This window comes from Neofelis nebulosa, chromosome 16 (genome assembly GCF_028018385.1).
Source record: "Neofelis nebulosa isolate mNeoNeb1 chromosome 16, mNeoNeb1.pri, whole genome shotgun sequence".
Taxonomy (NCBI): Eukaryota; Metazoa; Chordata; class Mammalia; order Carnivora; family Felidae; genus Neofelis; species Neofelis nebulosa.
In genome coordinates this window covers 29,936,944-29,959,357 of record NC_080797.1, presented here as the reverse complement: position 1 = coordinate 29,959,357, position 22,414 = coordinate 29,936,944, and the positions used below count along the sequence as shown (strand labels likewise).

Genomic DNA, 22,414 nt, shown 5'->3' with positions numbered 1-22,414 from the left:
CTGTGTTTCACCTTTTGAGGAAGTGCAGGCTGTTTTCCAAAGAGGCTGCATTACTTTCCATTTCCACCAGCGGTGCATCAGAGTTCCAGTTCCTCCACATCCTGGTCAACACTTGTTACTTCTGTCCTTTGATAATATCTTAGTGGGTATGAGGTGGTATCTTATTCTGGTTTTGACTTGCATTACCATGATTGCTAATGATGTTAAGCATCTTTTCATGTGAATATTGGCTAAACGTATACCTCCTTTGGAGAAAAATCCACTCATAACCCTCATCCGTTTTTAAATTTGGTTATCTTCTTATTATTGAATCGTAGAAGTTCTTTATACATTCTAGATACAAGTCCCTTATATTTTCTAGATATAAGTTCCTTATCAGATACATGATTGCAAAAGTTTTCTCCTGTCCTGTGAATTATCTTTTTACTTTCTTGACAGTGTTCCTTGATGCACAAAAGATTTTTAACTTTGATGATGTCCAGGGTATAACTTTTTCTTTTGTTGCTTGTGTTTGGGTGTCATATATTAAAAAAATGTCTAATCTAAGGTTAAGAAAATTTACAGTTATGTTTTCTTTCAATATTTTTATAGTTTTAACACTTATAATTAGGTCTTTGATCCATTTTGAGTTACTTTTTGTATAAAATGTGAGATAGGGATCCAAAAGAATATTCTCTTTGCATGTGACTGTCCAGTTGTCCCAGCACCATTTATTAAAAACACTGTTCTTTCTTCATTGAATGTGCAAGTACCTTTGTCAAAAATCAGCTGACCAAACATTGGAAGGTTTATTTCTGGATTGTAAATTCTATTCCATTAATCTATATATCTAGTTTTTTGTTTTTTTTTTTTTGTTTTTTTTTTAAATTTTTTTTTCAACGTTTTTTATTTATTTTTGGGACAGAGAGAGACAGAGCATGAACGGGGGAGGGGCAGAGAGAGAGGGAGACACAGAATCGGAAACAGGCTCCAGGCTCCGAGCCATCAGCCCAGAGCCTGACGCGGGGCTCGAACTCACGGACCGTGAGATCGTGACCTGGCTGAAGTCGGACGCTTAACCGACTGCGCCACCCAGGCGCCCCTGGGCCTGTATGTTTAACGTTTGAGGAAACAAATTCTAATTCTAACTCTGCTTTTAACTCTTTATTTTTTTTTTAATTTTTTAATGCTTTTTTATTTTTAAGAGAGAGACCGAGAGAGACAGAGTGCGAGTGGGGGCGGGAGGGAGCAGAGAGAGAGGGAGACACAGAACCCAAAAGCAGGCTCCAGGCTCTGAGCTGTCAGCACAGAGCCCAACGTGGGGCTCGAACTCACAAACCATGAGATCATGACCTGAGCTGAAGTTGGACGCTCAACCAACTGAGCTGCCCAGGTGCCCCTGCTTTTAACTCTTTAAATTGTAACTCAGCTTGTAAAGAGTTGTACATATATATTGTAGTTTTGTTCTTTGCTTGAAAATTTTAGCAGTTATGCTAGATTGTGAAGTCATTCTCTTTTAGCAGTATATTCATGTAACAGCACCAACTATTACTATCTTAAAGAGATATTTGCACTCCCATGTTCATTGCAGCATTATCTGCAATACCCAAGACAAAGACACAACATGTCTCTTGACAGATGAATGAAGAAAATAGAATAAATATATATAGATATGTACATACATAATACATAATAGAATATTATTTGACCGCAGAAAACAAGGAAAGCCTGCCATTTACAACAAGGATGAAACTTGAGGGCATTATGCTAAGTGAAATAAGTCAGACAGAAGAAAACAAATACTATATGATACCTCCTATGGGTGGAATCTAAAAAAACCAAACTCATAGAAACAGAGACCTGATAGGTAGCTGCCAGAGGCAGGGGGTTGGGGAGAGGAATAGGTGAAGGTAGTCAAAAGGATGCAAACTTCCAGCTATAAGAGGGGCAAGTTCTGGAGATATAATGTAAGGCACGTTGACTATAATTAACAACACTATCATATTTTTGGAAATTGCTAAAAGAGTAAATTTAAAAGTTCTCACCATACATACAACCAAAAATGTAACTATGTGAGATGACAGATGTGTTAACTAACCTTATTGTGGTAATCATTTTGCAGTGTATATATATACATATATTGTACACCTTAAGCTTATACACTGTCATATGTCAATTATTCAATAAAACTGGGGGAGGGGCGCCTGGGTGGCTCAGGGGTTGAGCGATGGACTTCGGCTCAGGTCATGATCTTGCAGTTCATGAGTTTGAGCCCCGCGTCGGGCTCTGTGCTGACAGCTCAGAGCCTGGAGCCTACTTCAGATTCTGTGTCTCCCTCTCTCTGCCCCTTCCCTGCTCATGCTCTGTCTCTCTCTGTCTCTCAAAAATGAATAAACATTAAAAAAAAATTTTAAATAAGATAAAACTGGGGGAAAGGGGGAAAACATTAATGTCTGTTAGTTGAAGATAATAATATACGTTCATGAATTTTTCTAAATATTTTGTATTCATTCCATTTTTTCTTTCCTTTTCATGTTTTCAAGGAGGGAGGATTGATGTAAATAACCTGGACCCTGTTTTAGAAACCATGGAGGTCAAGCTGACAGAAAAGGAACTGAATCTGTTAAAGGATCTTCTGTGTGGTGAGCATTATAGAAAACACTGTGATTTTAAACAGATGTTGTGCTTGCAGGATTAATTTTGACTGTTTCGAAAGTTTAAATTATTTGTTGCCTGAAGACATTCGAATAGCTTGCAGAAGAACTCAGGGGGGGAAAAGGCTGTTCTTTTTTTTTAGTTGTTTTTTTTTTTTAATGTTTATTTATTTTTGAGAGAGAGCCAGACAGAATGTGAGTAGGGGAGGGGCAGAGAGGGAGACACACAACTCGAAGCAGGTTCCAGGCTCCAAGCTGTCAGCACAGAGCCCAATGCCCAGGAACCGTGAGATCATGACCTGAGCTGAAGTTGATGCTTAACCGACTGAGCCACCCAGGTGCCCCAAAGGCTGTTCATTTTTGTTGCTTTAAAACCTCTCATCTATTTCTTTATACATCTTGGACTAGGGGTGGATGCTAGTGAGAAGGGGAGGGATTTTTGTTGTCTGGTTTTACAAAAATAGGATCTGCAATGTGGTTTTTGTTTGTTTGTTTGTTTGTTTGTTTGTTTGTTTTTGCTGATCCATATATCACTGCCATTCACACCATGGTGCAGAACATCATCCATGAGAGGCTCCACTCCTCAGTGCCAAGGCCATTGTGTGTACCTGCCAAATATAGTCCTCTCTGTGTTCTGACCATTGAGCCGGATGGCTTATTCGCTTATAAAAGAGTATGAAGATTTGACAGCCACTAAGTGCACCTGTCATTGACACAGGGTTCTCAAAACTAAAACCTAGAAATGCCACACACCTATCTGTGCCTTCAGGAGAAAGCTCCATGTATCAGATCTTAATAATGCAGTATGTCCTTTGTAAAGAGGAGCCTGTGTAGATTGGCACATTCTGAGGAATCTGTCAGTGTAAAGTGGTAACATCTGCCTTTTTTATTTACAAATGTAAATGAAATGTAATTATTCAGCCATTCCTCATTTCTCTATTCATAGATATTGAGATGCTTTCTTTTCTGGTCACTATAACAAAGAAAATTAACAGAAAAATATGTATAGTATTACAATTTTTAAAAAATATATGTAATACACTTTATAAACATAAGAAAGTTCTGGAAGGCTATACACAAAACTGTTAGTAATAGTGAGGAGAGGTACTGAAGCTGAGGAGAGGTAAAAGAAGGGACATTTACCTTTTCTTAAACGCTCTTTTTTTTTAGTCTGTTACACAAAGTATGTTTTAAATTCTACTTTTTTAAGCTTAATTTATTTTGTTTTTAATTTAAGATGAATACATGGGGTGCCTGGGTGGCTCAGTTGGTTAAGCGTCCAACTTCGGCTCAGGTCATGATCTCACGGTTTGTGAGTTTGAGCCCTGCATCAGGCTCTGTGCTGACAGCTCAGAGCCTGGAGCCGGCTTCGGATGCTGTGTCTGTCTCTCTTTCTGCCCCTCCCCTGCTCACATTCTGTGTGTGCGTGTGTGTGTGTCTCTGTCTCTCAAAAATAAATAAACATTAAAAAATTTTTTTAAAAGATGTATACAAATGGTGTGGTAAAATGACGGGCTTTTGGCTGTGTTTTTATCTACCAATTAGGTTCAGCGGATCACTAAATTGACCACTTAAGTAACTAGTTCCTATCAAATATCCCTCACTGCTTAACACTAGTCTCTACCTGCCCATTGCATCAACATGTGGTAACACAAGATAATAATCCTAACGAATACTGAGAGATACATAATTTTAAAAAGTGAGGAAAGTAAGATTGAAGGATTACTCAAATCACACAAAGCCACTAACGAATGTGGGCCTGGCAGAGTTAGAACATTTAATAATTGAAGAAGAAAAATTGTACATGAATGATATGATAGGACATTCAACATACAGTGTTTTCAATTTCAAAAGATTTTAAAGGACCTCTTGGAACAAAGTCAATCTTTTGGTAAAGGTTATTTTTATATGTCTCATTTCAAAGTTCAAAAGCTATGGAGTACAATAACCTAATTTGCTCAGAAAAAAATCACATCCCAACACACTTGTAACACTCGGCATTGAATTCATTGTTTCTTCTAAGAATCATGGAATAGTTATAACCTGAATTTTCTTAAATATTAGGTGAAATAAACTTTGACAGTTTTCATCTTTATTATTTAATGAAACCATTTAAGATCTTTTTTTTTTCATTATTTATTATTAAATCTTGGTCCTCATTGCTAATGAATTATTTTCCTTGGTCATCTTCTGGAACCATAAATCTTAGATTTAAAAAAAAAAACCTCCTGTCCTATGTATCTTTTTTCTGAGTCCATGTTATTGTTCTTCTCTGATTAAACTTTGTCTTACAGGCTCTAAGAAAGTTGATCTGCAAAAACTTATGGAAAAAGTAGAGGCTGTTACAGGTGAGGAAAAAGTTACCAAATACATATGATTCTGATTCTTTACACATATTCTTCCCTGTTACTTTATATTCCTTTTAAATTATGATATTTTGGGGCACCTGGGTAGCTCGGTCAGTTAAGTGTCTGACTCTTGATTTTGGTTCAGGTCATGATCTCACGGTTCGTGAGATCAAGCCCTGCATCTGGCTCTGCACGGAGCCTGCTTGCGATTCTCTCTGTCCCTTTCTCTCTGCCCCTCCCGTGCTTACTCTCTCTCAAAATAAATAAGCATTAAAAATAATAGTAAATAAATTAGGCATAATTTTTAATAAACTGATTTCCTGGACTTTGGTTTTTCAGGGTTTTCTTTTTTTTTTTAAGTTTTTCTTTAAATTCTAGTTAGTTATCATATAGTGTAATATTGGTTTAAGGAGTAGAATTTAGTGTTTCATCACTTATGTAACACCCAGTGCTCATTATAACAAGTGCCCCCCTTAATACCCATCACCCATTTAGCCCATCCCTTGCCCACCTCAGTTCGTTCTCCATCAACCCTCAGTTTGTTCTCTATAGTTAAGAGTTTGCCTCCCTCTCCCTTTTTTTTCTCCTCCCCCTATGTTCATCTGTTTTGTTTCTTAAATTCCACATATGACTGAAATCAGAAAGTATTTGTCTTTCTCCGGTTTGTCAATGCTTTAACAACAAAACATAGTGCCATATTTTGTTAGGCCCTATAATCTCATTTTTTCCAGATTTTTACTAAAAACATATTAGTGCAGTAAAAAGAGACTAAAGTCTTATTACCTACTAGTAATCTCCCACAACAGAATATTATGAAATGCATTACTATGCACTCTGTTATTTTGTCTCTATTATTACTAAAGTTATGGAAATAAACACTTTAATATTTTACCATAACTACAGTCAAACAGGACTCATTTGACTTTATTATGGATTGAGTAGTTGGTGCTAATAATTAAACAGTAATAAGAGATTTCATTATTATTTAGAATAATTAGATGGTTCTTTAAAATCTCACATGTTACCATTTCTGTCCTTTTAAAGGAGAGGAAATTGATGTCAATGACATGGAAACAGTTCTAGGAAACATGGGAATAGAACTCACAGATAAAGAACTCTCACAACTGGTGAAAAATCTGCCAGTTGATAGTGAGTATTTAAATAAAAATGTAGTCATACAGGGAAGTGTATTGTTAACTTGTGAAAACTTGTAAAATTGTCTCTATCTTATTGCTTGTCAGAAATAATTTTATGATTCATGTTACATAATTTTAAATGACTATTATATGTTAAAATTTTCTCTGTGCCAAATTTATCTTTAGTTTGAGAAGTAACCGTTGTATCATCATGACTCCTATCATCAGGATTCAGTTATATTACTTATAACTTTTGAGTCTATCAAGAGATGTAAAATTTAATCCAGAATAAATGAGGAAAAGAGAAAGGAGTGATCTAATAGGGGAAAATGAAAATATCACAAAAGAAAAGTAAAAGATATTTTTCAGGATGGCAGAATGTCAGTATCCCCATCCCTTACAATTTCATTATTTGCCACTAAATCAGAAAATTTCTAAGGCAGTTCACAAAAGATGTCTTACTGAAATTGCTGATTTCTTACTAGACAGTAATGAAATTCCACATTGCTCTTCTGTGATCTGAATAGTCCTTTTCCTTACAGATGGAAAGGTCTATCGAAGAAGGTTGCTGGATGGTATAAAGTTTCTTAAAGGTAAGGGAGAAACTTAACAAAACACAAATCAGTCTGAGATCATCACGTTTGGCATTTAGACTAATTCCTTGTGATTAAATTGTCAACTCTGCCACTTAACACATTATTATATACTTTTGTTTCTTTTGTGGATGATCGTGTTCTTTAGGACATCATCTTTTATGTTGTAACTTGGAAAAAATTCCTATGCTTTCTCGGGATTTTTCAAACTTTGACAGAAGTAGAAATTATCAGAGCCCAGGCAACATAGCAAAAGTAAAGGGAAAATTAGCACCTCTTCAGTTAGTTTATTCAGCAACAAAAGACCACTAATCTGACATTTAGACCAAGAGAGCACGAGAGTGCTAGAAAGTCTCCAAGAAACTGAAAGAACATGGGAGTGAATAGATAGACAGGGAGCAGGCCAGGAAAAAGGTCATGTCTAAGCAAGGTTCCGAATACCACCTTCATGATTTCTGCCAAATCCACACACTATTTGTACTACTATTAATATTTTCACTGATACTGATTTACTTTTTACTTAAATTTTAAAAAATTTTAAATGGTAATGGAAAAACAGCATGCCTTAACATAACTAGACATTAATTGTAAAAACGAACCCGATGAAAATAAGACAATAGTGGTTAGAAAAGCTGGAATTGTTATCACCCTACTAGAATTCTCTGAGAAGTCATTCTGTCACCTTTCAGTTTTTATACTGGGCGTGCTTATATTAAGATTAAAATTAAAACAATAAACTCAAACTCGAACTCTTATTATTGACTCTGTCCTCCTGTAAAGATCTCATCAGGCTTTGGTTTTTTGGAGGAACATGATAACCATAATCCTCTGGAGGTGAGGGTTTATCCCACATTTTAGGGACATTAACTGTTACCTGTATACTTCTTTTTCCATAAGGAGGGAAGATTGATTCCAGTAAAGTGGATGAAGTTTTGGGAGCTATGGGCATGGACCTCACTGAAAAGGAGCTTAAAGACATAATGCAAAATCTGCCAGTTAATGGTGAGCATTTTGGATGCCACTGAACACTCCAGAAAAACTACTTTTGTAAGCCTATTTATAACAATCATTCAAAATGCTTGTTTGACATCAAGAAGGCATTCTGAAAAGCTTGGGGAAAAAAACTCAGGTCCAAAGAAAGAACGCATCCTGTCTGTCGCTGGTTTCACACGCACACTAGAGAAAGATTTCAAGATAACTCGACTTTTTCACTCAACCTTACCTTTTTTTCCCTACAGAGTAAGGGAGAATTGATAGGTATTGCTCAAATTACAATTGAGCTCTTTGGCCACATTTGCTAATGCATGACATCAGTATTTATAAAAAGGGTACTTAGTATAGCTGTGGCTATCTGTAATGTTGTTGTTTTTTTTTCTTTGTTAATATGGCCAGAGTATCCCTGCACTACATGACCGCCATCTCAGTGTTTGTCTGTGTCTCACCTTCACATGGGTCCTATGAGGAAAAGTCTATTGCAGGCAACTTAAAACAGTTCTTCTCTAAATCTGTAGCTGAGTGAAGTCACAGAAGTCACAGAGCCTCCCTTCCACCAAATGCTGTTACTGAAGCAATCACAAGACCCTGCCCAGATTCAGTCTAAGCTTTTGGTGGGAGATGTATCAGTCACACTGTAATAAGATCGTGTGGGGCGGGAAATCTATGTCTCAGCCATCCTTGAAACATATGTTCTGCCACAGCTCCTTTTACTCAGCATACGTGTTTTAGATTCATCTCTGGTATTGTCTGTGTCAGTGATTTGTTTTGGTGGGAGTTAAGATGGTGGAGCAGCATGGGGACACTGAGCTTGCCTCATCCCTGAAGCGCAGCTAGATCAGCAGCAAACCATGTCAAGCACCTAGGAAACTGAGCTGAGGATCAACACAACAATCTGCATAACTTGAGCCACAGAACTCAGCAGGTACACAGTGTGGAGAGGTGGACTGGGGGAGAGAAAAGCCACGGAGGGTAGGGAGCTGTTTTTGCTGAGAGAGGACAGAGAAAAGAGAGAGGAAGAGAGCGCGGTCCATCACGATCATGGAAGAACAACACTTCCCTGAAAGTAGCTGGAGAGAAAGAGAAAGAGTGAAAACACTCTCAGGGGACTGAACAAGAAATCTGCCCCCCAAAATCTATTGATGGGAGGAAAGGAGAGGGTGTCAGTACCACCAGGATTCTATAAACAGTGGAGCACAGAGCCTGAAGTTCTGGAGGTCAGTGCCTGGTGGTGCTCTGGTGAGGAAGTAGGGCAAATCCCCAGGGGCAGGTAGTGGGGTTTGACGGGTCCTTGTGCCAATAGGGAGAAGCAATTCTCCTACTTGGGGTGCATTTGGTAGAGGCCATATGGCCTCCCCATGGGCAAAAGTCCCATCAGACCCCAGAGAGCAGCCACATTTGCTGGTATTGGACGTCAGAGTATGATGAAACCTGGAACCGGCTGTGTGTTGTGGTTTGCCGTAATCCCTGACCCTCTGCCACTGCACGATCGCACAAATGTCTTCTGGGGCAAGTCAGCACCTGGCCATTGCTCAGCAAGACTCTCCCCAGAGTTGGCACGGGTCCCAGCCTCAGGGGTCTCTCAAGTGTCTGGGGTTTTGAAACACAGCTCCATCTGAGATAAACTCTAGAGGGAGGTGCCACCTGGCAGGTGGACAGCTTGGACACAGACCAGGTAGGGACAGGGAGTCGAGGAAGGCCTGAGACAAAGGAGGGGTGCTTGATTGTGTCAGTGAAAGCACAAAGTTCCTATGCCAGAGACTAGGGAGCTGGGCGAAGCCACCTCTCCCTTGCACGCACATGCTCACCACACTGATCCACCCCAGCAAGCTAAGCAGCGCCACCTAGTGGAGAACAGACTGTTACACCAAGCCCCACCCAACTGCGCTTCCAGGCACATCTCCTAGAAGACCAGCACAAGTCACTCCACCTGTTTAGTGTACGGTCTAAAGAAGACTTCATAGTTCCAGTTCTAGGGGAAACTGGATATAACTTCATTCAGGTTTCATTCCACCTGATGGTTGATTTATTTCTTCATTTTCTTTCCTTCTGTTTTTGCTTAAATTATTTTCTGTTTTTCCTTTTTCTTGGATACAGAAAGAGAAAATTTTATTTTTATTTTTTATACCCTATTCTTTATTTTTAAAAATACTTTCTTCCATTTCATTTTCTTTAATTTTATTATATAAATTTTCTTACCTTTTTTCCCCCTTTTCTTCCCCCTTCTTGCTTCTATTCTATCAAGCTTCTTTTAAGAAGCAGACCAAAACACATATAGGATCTAGCTTCCTTCATTTGATATTTTGTCTTCAATTTTTTAATTTTTATTTTTTATTTAATTAATTTTTCTTCCTCTAAAATGACAAAGCGAAGGAATTCACCCCAAAAGAAAGAACAAGAAGAAATGACAGCCAAGGGCTTAATCAACACAGATATAAGCAAGATGTCTGATGTAGAATTTAGAACCATGATAATAAAAACACTAGCTGGTGTTGAAAAAGTAGAGAATCCCTTTCTGCAGAGATAAAAGAAGTAAAATCTAGTCAGGACATAATTAAAAATGCTATAACTGAGATGCAATCTCAAATGGATGCCACAGCGGCAAAAATGGATGAAGCGGAGAAGCAAAGAGTGATATAGAAGACAAAATTATGGAGAATAATGAAGCAGAAAAAAAGAGAAATATAGGCAAAAGAGCATGATACAAGACTTAGAGAACTCAGTGACTTATTAAAAAGGAATAACATCTGAATCATAGGAGTCCCAGAAGATGAAAAGAGGGGAAAGGGGCAGAAGGTTTATGTGAGCAAATTATAGCAGAAAACTTTCCTAATCTGGGGAAGGACACAGACATCAAGATCCAAGAAGCACAGAAAACTCCCATTAGATTCAACAAAAATGGACCATCAACAAGGCATGTCATAGTAAAATTCACAAAATACACAGACAAGGAAAGAATTGTGAAAGCAGCAAGGGGGAAAAAAGTCGTAGATCTATAAGGGAAGACAGATCAGATTCACAGCAGACCTATCCACAGAAAATTGGCAGGCAAGAAAGGAGTGGCAGGATATATTCAACATGCTGAATAGGAAAAATAAGCAGCAAAGAATTATTTATCCAGCAAGGCTGTCATTCAAAATAGAAGGAGAGAGAAAGGGTTTCCCAGACAAACATAACTAAAGGAGTTTGTGACCACTAAACCAGCCCTGCAAGAAATTTTAAGGGGGCTCTTTGGAGAAAAGATAAAACAAAAAAAGACCAAAAGCAACAAAGAATGGAAAGAACCAGAGATTATCACCAGAAACACCAACTCTACAGGCAACACGATGGCTCTGAATTCATATCTTTCAGTACTCACTCTAAATATCAATTTAGATTGGATATCTAAATTGGATATCTGAATTGAATATCTAAATATCCAATCAAAAGACATAGGGTATCAGAATGGATAAGAAAAAAGATCCATCTATATGCTGTTTATAAGAGACTCATTTTAAACCTAAACACACTGACAGATTGAAAGTAAGGGAATGGAGAACATCTATCATGCTAATGGTCATCAAAAGAAAGTTGGAGTAGACATACTTATATCAGACAAACTAGATTTTAAAATAAACACCATAACAAGAGATGAAGAAAGTCATTATATCGTAATTAAGGAGTCTGTCCACCAAGATCTAACAGTTGTAAATATTTGTGTCACCAACGTTTCCACCCAAATATGTAAATCAATCACAAACATAAATTCATTGATAATAATACCGTAATAGTAAGAGACTTCAACACCCCACTCATAACAATGGACATATCACGTCAGCAGAAAATCAACAAGGAAACAATGGCTTTGAATGACACACTGGACTGAATGGACTTAACAGATATATTCAGAACTTTTCATCCTAAAGCAGCAGAATACACATTCTTCTCGAGTGCACATGGATCATTCTCAAGAGTAGATCACATGCTGGGACACAAATCAGCCCTCAATGAGTACAGAAAGATCAAAATCATACCTTGCATGATTTCACACCACAATGCTATGAAACTCAGAATCAACTAAAAGAAAAAATTTGGAAAGACCATGAATACTTGGAGATTAAAGAACATCCTACTAAAGAATGAATGGGTTAACCAGGAATTTAAAGAGGAAATTAAAAAGTACATGGAAGCCGATGAAAATGAAAACACGACAGTCTAAAACCTCTGGGATGGAGCAAAGGCAGTCACTCGAGGGAAATATATGGCAATCCAGGCCTTCCTAAAGAAGGAAGGAAGGTCTCAAATGCACAACCTAACGTTACACCTAAAAGAGCTGGGAAAAGAACAGCAAAAACAAACAAACAAAAACAAAAACAAAAAAATGAAAAAAAACCCCTAAACCAGCAGAAAAAGGGAGATAATAAAGATTAGAGCAGAAATCAATGATACTGAAATAGAAAAAAACAGTAGAACAGATCAATGAAACCAGGAGGTGGTTCTTTAAAAGAATTAACAAAATGGATAAAACTCTAGCCAGACTGATCAAAAAGAAAAAGGAAAGGACCCAAATAAATTAAATCATGAATGAAAGAGAAGAGACCACAACCAACACTGCAGAAATACAAGCAATAATAAAAATATCATGAGCAATTACATGCCAACAACTTGAGCAATCTGGAAGAAATGGACAAATTCCTAGAAATTGAAGCAGGAAGAAAACTGAAGCAGGAAGAAAAGGAAATTTGAACAGACCCATAACTGGTAAAGAAATTGAATCAGTAATCAAAAATCTCCCAAAAAACAGGAGTCCAGGGCTGGATGGCTTTCCAGGGGAATTCTACCAAACATTTAAAGAAGAGTTAACACCTATTCCTTTGAAGCTGTTCCAAAAAAAAAAAAAAAGAATGGAAGGGAAACTTCCAAACTCATTCTACGAGGCCGGCATTACCTTGATTTCAAAACCAGGCAAAGCCCCCACTAAAAAAAGAACTACAGACCAATTTTTGCAATGGATGCAAAAATTCTCAACAAGATACTAGCCAACCAGATCCAACAATACATTAAAAGAGTTATTCATCAGAATCAAGTGGGATTTATACCTGGGATACAGGACTGGTTCAATATCCACAAATCAATGTGATATATCACATTAATAAATGAAAGGATAAGAACCACATGATCCTCTCAATAGATGCAAAGAAAGCATTTGACAAAATACAGCATCCTTTCTTGTTAAAAAAAAAACCCTAAAGGAAGTAGGGATAGAAGGATCATACCTCAAGATCATAAAAGCCATATATGAGAGATCCACTGCCAATATCATCCTCAATGGAGAAAAATTGAGAGCTTTACCCCTAAGGTCAGCAACACGACAGGGGTGTCCACTCTCACCACTGTTATTCAACATAGTATTGGAAGTCATAGCCTCAGCAATCAGAAAACATGAAGAAATAAAAGCATCCAAATCAGCAAGGAGGAAGTAAAACTTTCACTCTTCAAAGATGACCTGATACTCTATGTGGAAAACCCAAAAGATTTCCCCAAAAAACTGCTAGAACTGACCCATGAATTCAGCAAAGTCGCAGGATATAACATCAATGCACAGAAATCACTTGCATTTCACTACACAATAATGAAGCAGCAGAAAGAGAAATCAAGAAATCGATCCCACTTACAGTTGCACCAAAAACCATAAAATACTGAAGAATAAACCTAACCAAGGATGTGAAAAATCTATACGCTGAAAACTATAGAAAGCTTATGAAAGAAATTGAAGAAAAGACACACACAAAAGGAAAAATATCCATGCTCCTGGATTGGAAGAAAAAATATTGTTAAAATGTTGATACTACCCAAAGCAATGTACATATTCAGTGCAATCCCTATCAAAATAACACCAGCATGCTTCACAGAGCTAGAACAAACAATCCTAAAATTTGTATGGAACCAGATAAGACCCCAAATAGCCAAAGCAATCCTGAAAAAGAAAACCAAAGCTGGAGGCATCACAATTCCAGACTTCAAGCTGTATTACAAACATGTAATCATCAAGACAGTATGGTATTGGCACAAAAACAGACACATAGATCAATGGAACAGAATAGAGAACCCAGAAATGGACCCACAAACATATGGCCAACTAATCTTTGACAAGGCAGGAAAGAATATCCAATGGAATAAAGACAATGTTTTTAGCAAATGGTGTTAGGAAACCTGGACAGCGACATTCAAAAGAAAAAACCTGGACCACTTTCTTACACCGCACACAAAAATAAACTCAAAATGGACGAAAGACAGGAAGCCATCAAAATCCTAGAGGAGAAAGCGGGAAAAAAACCTCTTTGACCTCAGCTACAGCAACTTCTTACTTGACATGTCTCCAGAGGCAAGGGAAACAAAAGCAAAAATGAACTATTGGGACCTCATTAAGCATGGCAAGGAAAACAGCACAACTAAAAGGCAACTGACGGAATGGGAGAAGATATTTGCAAACGACATATCAGATAAAGAGTTAGTATCCAAAATCTACAAAGAACTTATCAAACTCAACACCCAAGAAATAAATAATCCAGTGAAAAAATAGACAAAAGACATGAATAGACATTTTTCCAAAGAAGACATCCAGATGGCTAACAGGCTTAAAAAGATACTCAGCGTCACTCATAATCAGGGAAATACAAATCAAAACCACTATGAGATACTACCTCACACCTGTCAGAAGGGCTAAAATTAACAACTCAGGCAATGACAGATGTTGGTGAGGATGTGGAGAAAGAGGAACCCTTTTGCACTGCTGGTGGGAGTGCCAACTGGTGCAGGCATTCTGGAAAACAGTATGGAGTTTCCTCAAAAAAAAGAAAAATGGAACTACCCTACAGCTGAGCAATTGCACTACTAGGTATTTATCCAAAAGATACAGGAATGCTTTTCGAAGGGGCACATACACCCCAGTGTTTATAGCAGTGCTATCAACAATAGTCAAAGTATGGAAAGAGCCCAAACATCCATCAACAGATAAATGAATAAAGAAGATGTAGTGTGTGTGTGTGTGTGTGTGTGTGTGTGTGTGTGTATAATGGAGTGTTACTCAGTGATCAAAAAAGAATGAAATCTTGCCATTGCCATTTGCAATAACGTGGATGGAACTAGAGTGTATTATGCTAAGTGAAATTAGAGAAAGACAAATATCATATGACTTCTCTCATATGTGGAATTTAAGATAGAAAACAGATGAACACAAGAGAAGGGAAGCAAAAGTAATATAAAAACAAGGAGGGGGACAAACCATAAGAGACTCTTAAATACAGAGAACAAACTGAGAGTTGGTGGAGGGGTTGTGGGTGGGGGGATGGGTTAATTTGGCAAAGGACATTAAGGCAGACACCTGTTGGGATGAGCACTAGGTGTTATATGTAGGGGATGAATCCCTGGAATCTACTCCTGAAATTATTATTGCACTATACATTAACTAACTTGGATGTAAATCTTTAAAAAATTAATAAATTTTAAAAATGAAAACAAGTACGATTAAATTCTTAACCAGAAAAAAAGAAAATTGAATCAGACCATAATCCATATTCAGATTCTAAATAAATGTTGATAAAATATTAATCTTTGTTTTTAGGTTTATGACTGTTATAATATTATTCATAAACTATACCTTTTGATGTCCCCCTTTATATCTGTTTAATGATTTGGCTCTAAGTTATACTTTGATATTAATAACTGATGGTACTGGTTTCTTTTTGCTTGTATATATCTTTTTGCCTCATATATCTTTGTCCATTCCTCTGTTTTCAATCTTCTTATCATTTGGTTGAAATATATTTTGCGAAATCATCATATAGCTGGGTTTTTAAGGAACCCATCTGACAATCGTCAGATTTTTTATTTAAAAAAAATTTTTTTTAAGTTTATTCATTCTTGAGAGAGAGAGAGAGAGAGAGAGAGAGCACAAGCATGGGAGGGGCTGAGGGAAAGGGAGACACAGAATCCGAAGCTGGCTTCAGGCTCTGAGCTGTCAGCACAGAGCCTGATGCAGGACTTGAACTCACGAACTGCCAAGATCATGACCTGAGCCGAAGTCAGACACTTAACCAAGCCACCCAGGTGCCCCTATCATTCCTTTTTTTTTTTTTTTAATTTTTTTGTAATGTTTATTTATTTATTTTTTTTTTCAACTTTTTTTTTTTTTTTTTTTTTTGGGACAGAGAGAGACAGAGCATGAACGGGGGAGGGGCAGAGAGAGAGGGAGACACAGAATCGGAAACAGGCTCCAGGCTCCGAGCCATCAGCCCAGAGCCTGACGCGGGGCTCGAACTCACGGACCGCGAGATCGTGACCTGGCTGAAGTCGGACGCTTAACCGACTGCGCCACCCAGGCGCCCTGTGTTTATTTATTTTTGACAGAGAGAGAGAGAGAGAGACGGAGCATGAGCGGGGGAGGGGCAGAGAGAGAGGGAGACACAGAATCTGAAACAGGCTCCAGGCTCTGAGCGGTCAGCACAGAGCCCGACGCGGGGCTCGAACTCACAGACCACGAGATCATGACCTGAGCCGAAGTCGGACGCTCAACCGACTGAGCCACCCAGGCGCCCCTGTCGTTCCTTTTTTAATGAGAAATTTCAGTTTGCTCAGATTTGGTGTAATACTGGATATATTTAACTTTGTTTATTTAATCTTATGTTTATTATTTATTTTCTGTTGTTTTTTTTCTTTTTTCTTAGGCTTATTATCACTGGTTTGTTCAAGTTGTCATTCATTATGTTTGTTTTCTTCCTAATTAATTCTGAAGTTTCAGAGGAGGATCACATTTCATCAAGTCTTACATTTCTTTTCCTCCCATTCACTGTCATACTTACATATAATAACTATTACTGGCAATAAAATACTACTTTATTCTCCATCAAGATAGCCTTTCCGATCAAATATTTCATTTCACTTTTATCCCTTCCCTCTCACCCCCCACACAATCACAATAAGTGATTTAGAAGACTCTTATTCCTCCTACCATTTCCCCCACTCCCCACCATGAGACCTTGGGAATGTCTTTTACTTCTCCAACCATACAGTTTTAACTCCCACAAACAAACAACTCATAACATTTCTCTTAGGGGTGTCTGGGTGGCTCATTCAGTTAAGCATACAACTTTTGATTTCTCCTCAGGTCATGATCTCACAGTTGTGAGATTGAGCCCTGCATTGGGCTCTGCACTGAGCACAGAGCCTTCTTAAGATTCTCTCCCTCTCCCTCTGCCCCTTCTCTGCTTGCTGTGTGTGTGTGTGTGTGTGTGTGTGTGTGTGTGTGTGTGTGTGTGTCTCTCAATAATAAAAAAAAAAACTATCTTAAATAATTTCCTTTCTATTTCAAGATTCTTTAGCACTTAATATTACATATTCCATAAAAGATTACTTTCAAACTTCTAGAAAAGAAGGAAGCATCTGTTTTGACATCTCTGTGTTTCTACCACCTCAGGAGCATATATGTTTCTGCCCACCTATTTTCTTCCTTCGTGCTCTTTTAGGAGTCAGAGGAATTGGAATGCCCTCATGCTGGCCTCTACTGATCTTCACCAGGGTCTTCAGGATTCTAAATGCCAAGCTTTCCCCCAAATCTATTACTTTCTAGTTCTCTTCGTGCACTCTGACACCTCTCTGGTGCTTCCCTAGTTGAGAGGGGAAAGAATCCCATGCCCATTCTTTCTTCCAGGACACAGCCAGAGCTGAAGGTTTGACATAGCCCTGGCAGCCTAGAGAGACCAGCAACATTTGAATTTCAAAGGCAGACAGCTTTGAGGTGGTAGTTAAAGGGATATGAGCCATGTTCCAGTCTCCATGTTCACAGAAGCCCTTCCAAAATTTTTATTAAAGTAAATACAAAAGAGTAAGAATAACATTATAAATAAAGGAAAATGATCAACTTCAGTTTTTAAAAATGCCCTTGTCACACAGATGTTTTAAATCTTACTAGTAGATTCCTCCTCTGCTGAGAAGAACTTGGAATATTTTAATGGAACAGAATTCCCTCCCAATTAGACGGCCTATGGCAGAGAGCCCTTTCATCTTGGGTCAGAATTTTCCCAGTAATAAGCCAGATGGGCAAAGGAAAGGATGAACAGAAAACCACAGTGACCCATGTACAAAGCCAGGCCAAAAATTGTAATCCTCTCCAAGGATCCCATCTCTTTTTCATGACAGACTTGATTACTTGTAATGACCCAGGTAAACCAGCACACATTTTCTATTTTGCCCTGACCTGTAGTTGGTATTGACGCAGAAGTTATTAGTGGCTAAGAATACTTTAAGAGACAAAGAATAAGGTCCAAAAATTCTCACCACAGAATTAACAACATTATTGGTAATTGATACACTTTTCTGGTTTTTCTTTGAGTATTTTGTAGGCACTCAAAAACAAGTTTGTTGAATTCATGAATAACTACATGTTACACCGTGTTTCCTATAACACTAGGTTATAGCTAGATTTTCTCATCAACATGGAGTATTATTTTACTGTGGGGAAAAAAGCACTTTTCAGAAACTAAATGACGGGAATTAGCCACTTTTCTTCCCTGAGCATAATATATTGGAAATATTGGAGTATTACTTGTTTCAGGAAATAATTGTGCTTATCATTCAAGCTGACATCTTTCTTCTTCTACCTTCTTTTTTTTTAAATGTTTATTTATTTTTGAGAGAGAGATGGAGAGACAGAGCATGAGGCAGGGAGGGGCAGTGAGAGGGGGAACCACAGAATCCGAAGCAGGCTCCAGGCTCTGAGCTGTCAGCACAGAGCCTGATGCAGGACTCGAACTCATGAACCGTGAGATCATGACCTGAGCCAAAGTCAGCTGCTCAACCAACTGAGCCATCCAGGTGCCCCTCTTCGTCTACCTTCTTATGAAGGGTGTAGCAAAGGTTAAGTTTTAGTGTGTGTGCACTTGTGTGTGATGTGCACGTGCGTGTGTGTGTGTATGTGTAACCAGTTTTTATATTTTTTATATTGAGGTATAACTGACATATAACATTACATTCAGGCATACTGATTCAATATTTGTATATATTGCAAAATGATTACCATATTAAGTCTAGTTAACATCCATCATAATATACAGTTACAAATATTTTTTGTTTTGATGAGAACTTTTAAGATCTCTCAGGGTGCCTGGGTGGCTCAGACGATTGAGCATCTGACTCTGGATTTCAGCTCAGGTCACATCCCAGGATATTGGGATTGAGCCCTGCATCAGGCTCCATACTGAGCTTGGAGCCTGCTTGGGATTCTCTCTCTCTCTCTCTCTCTCTCTCTCTCTCTGCCCTTCTCCCCTGCCTGCTCTCTCTTTGTCTCTCTCTCTCTCAAAGGAAAAAAACGTTAAAAAAATTAAGATCTACTCTCTTAGCAACTTTCAATATTAATATTTCAGTATTAAGTATAGTCATCATGCTGTGTATTACAACCCCATGACTTATTTTGTAACTAAAAGTGTGTACCTGCAAAAGGTTAAATTTTCTAAAACAAATAAATACGCTAAGTTTTTCTGCTCTATGCAACACATTTTCTTGGTCTCATTGTCATGTTTCTATCCAATTTATTCCTTGCCTTACAGTTAAAGGCAAGGTTGATCTGGAAAAGCTGATGAATGAAGTGAAATCTTTTTCAGGTGAGTAAGCCATTACTTAAACATTTTTAATTAAATTCTAACCCTATGTTATATTTTGCATAGTGTTTTCCCAATATTATATCATAAATTTATTAATGTTGATATTTTACATATTTTCATGAAGTATTTCCATTCAACTTTACTTCTCCCTTTGACTTTGAATTATCTAGCATTTGGCTACAAAAGAAAATGGTGATATTTAAGTAATAATGATATTTTTTTGTAGTTTCTGCCAGTATTATATTCATCCTAACCAGTGTTTAAATCAGAGGTTTAACAAACGGGCCACCCATGAATTGAATCCAGTCTGCAGTCAAGTTTTGTAAGATAAGGCAACACTGGCCCTACATTTCCCCACCACAATAACTGATGTATTTTCTCTTGGGACAAGGCATGTGCTAGTTTCACTCATTCCTTCTTTGTCTAGGCTCCTATAAGCTTTTGAGTTAATGACTACTGGCTTGAGTAGCCAAATAGGTAGGCACAGAATATAGGAAGATGAATAAGTTTAGAAAATATTCTGCTTTAAATAATAATCACATGATTCAACATTAAAAAGAGAAAAACAGATTAAATATCCTAAATTACTAGCCAATTATACAACCTGATTTTCTTCTATGGTGTCTTGCCATTAGTCTTAGGAGGCCACTCTGTCTTTACGAAGAATCAAGGAATAAGTTTTGCCTCATTATTCTTAAACACTATTAGAATATATGAGAATATGAAAGTGAGGATGGTATTCTTATAAGTCAGCCGTTTCATTATTTTGGATCATTATAATGTCCTAAAATTTCCATGTGTCAACAATCCGTTTTTCTTTCAAAGGAGACAAAGTTGATGCCAATAGACTTGAAAGTGTTTTCGAAAACTTGGGGATTAAGCTCACACCTAATGAACATTTGAACTTGCTGAAGACACTGCCACTTGATGGTGAGTCTTATGGGTGCTATTTTGGTGTTTTAGAAAGACTAGTTTTGGGGCGCCTGGGTGGCTCAGTCGGTTGAGCGCCGACTTCGGCTCAGGTCACGATCTCGCGGTCCGTGAGTTCGAGCCCCGCATTGGGCTCTGTGCTGACAGCTCAGAGCCCGGAGCCTGTTTCAATTCTGTGTCTCCCTCTCTCTGACCCTCCCCATTCATGCTCTGTCTCTCTCTGTCTCAAAAATAAATAAACGTTATGGGGCGCCTGGGTGGCGCAGTCGGTTAAGCGTCCGACTTCAGCCAGGTCACGATCCTGTGAGTTCGAGCCCCGCGTCAGGCTCTGGGCTGATGGCTCGGAGCCTGGAGCCTGTTTCCGATTCTGTGTCTCCCTCTCTCTCTGCCCCTCCCCCGTTCATGCTCTGTCTCTCTCTGTCCCAAAAATAAATAAAAAACGTTGAAAAAAAAATTTTTAAATAAAAATAAATAAATAAATAAATAAATAAATAAATAAGCGTTAAAAAAATTTTTTTTAAAAGAAAGACTAGTTTTGTAGAACTATATGAAAAATTACAAAATAAACTAAAAATGCTTGAAAACTGTTAAAAAGCTAATGCAAATACACAGAAAAATGTCACCACTTGGATTTTGATTTAAAAATCATCTGTCTAAAAATAAAAAATAAAATAAAATAAATTTAAAAATAAAAAAAATAATAAAAATCATCTGTCTAAGCCTTTTCAGTTATAAGTTGCTATCAAAGGAAAAATTCATTACTCAGCCCTCAGGTTACTGATCAGCTGGATTTGTAAAAAAAAAAAAAAAAAAAAAAAAAAAAGCATTTAAAAAAAAAGAAAAAAGAGAGAGAGGAAGGTGTCCAGTTTTCCCAGCACGAACTAATAATGTAGTTGTGTGTTTCTGCAGCATCGAATATATAGTTTATCAATAAGTGGGTAATATGGCACATTGAGAAAAGGCCATAGTTCTTAACTACACCAAAAAATTTCATAAAAAATGCTTTTAGTCCTCTAACCCAAAGATAATCATTATTAATATTTTCATACATTTCCTTCTAGTGCACAGTAGATACTAGATTGATAGATAATATTTATGTGTTATTAATTTATTTATAACTGTTATGTCTTCACAATGGTAACGTGTGTATTTATCATAGAAACCTTGATAGTGTAGATAAGTGAAAATAAAACCTCTCTATTCCCAACTCAAAGTGATAGCTACTGTGAAAAATGAGATGTATATTTTACAGTTTTCCATCTTTGAATATATGTCTTTTTTTTTATTTGACAGCCTTGTGGATAAATCTTTGTAAGCATTCTGAAATCTTTTGAGATGAAATTCCTTTAAGTAGACTTACAGAATGGAAGATATTTTGTCTTCTCACTTGCCTTCCAGAATATTTATAATTTGAACTCCCACAAACAGTATTTGAGGCTGTTATTGTCCCTACATTCTCAATACAGAACAACAACAACAAAAAAGAGTATCTCATGATTATGATTTCCAATTTACTCCTTTACCCCTGAGAGCAAACATTTTGGTGCATCTATTTATCTGTTTGTAATTTGAAATGTTCCTTACTCGAAGATTTCTAAACTCTTTCTTTCTGACTCTGTTTTCAAAATACCCATTTTTTTATAGCTGATGGAAAAGTGTATAAGAAAAGGTTGATGAAGGGCCTAAAGTCTCTCAAACGTGAGTAAGAAGCACTGTGAAAAGACGGAATCTGAAACCTTTAGTTGTGTCGTTAAAATCGGAATCGTCCTTTCCTATATAGTTGTGTCTTTACGTTTCTTTAGTAGATCTGCATTTTATCAGGTAAACCAAGTAGTTTCCTGCACTAATACTTTACAGAAAGTGTTAAACTGTCTGGGATTTTCCTACCTTAGCCCCAAAGAAACAAAATAAAGTACGAAGCAAAAGGTGAAGAATGAATGCTGTCAGATAAAGATTTCAATCAAAAGTAAAGGCAAATAATTTGAAAGTGCAGGCAACAAAAATACCTCTTGTTTTATAGAATATTATGTCAGTCGCCTCTAGCTCTGGCTTTTCAGAATCCTAACATAAAAGTGAAAGGAAGTTTATTGTCCTATTAACTGAACAAAACTGGATTTTTGGTGTTTGCCTTGAAAATCTTAACAA

At 37.4% G+C, this 22,414-nt stretch overlaps 1 protein-coding gene across 1 annotated transcript in view; it reads left to right on the top strand.

Moving 5' to 3' along the window:
- The first annotated feature begins 2,441 nt into the window (after positions 1-2,441).
- LOC131497525 (tRNA modification GTPase MnmE-like) overlaps positions 2,442-22,414 on the top strand; it is a 56,584-nt gene continuing 36,611 nt past the window's right edge. The window contains exons 1-8 of the mRNA XM_058703882.1: positions 2,442-2,621; positions 4,928-4,981; positions 6,026-6,130; positions 6,660-6,710; positions 7,608-7,712; positions 19,286-19,339; positions 20,165-20,269; positions 21,914-21,967. Coding sequence (XP_058559865.1) covers positions 2,462-2,621; positions 4,928-4,981; positions 6,026-6,130; positions 6,660-6,710; positions 7,608-7,712; positions 19,286-19,339; positions 20,165-20,269; positions 21,914-21,967 — 688 coding nt within the window. The 5' untranslated portion in view covers positions 2,442-2,461. The remainder of the gene's footprint in view (positions 2,622-4,927; positions 4,982-6,025; positions 6,131-6,659; positions 6,711-7,607; positions 7,713-19,285; positions 19,340-20,164; positions 20,270-21,913; positions 21,968-22,414) is intronic.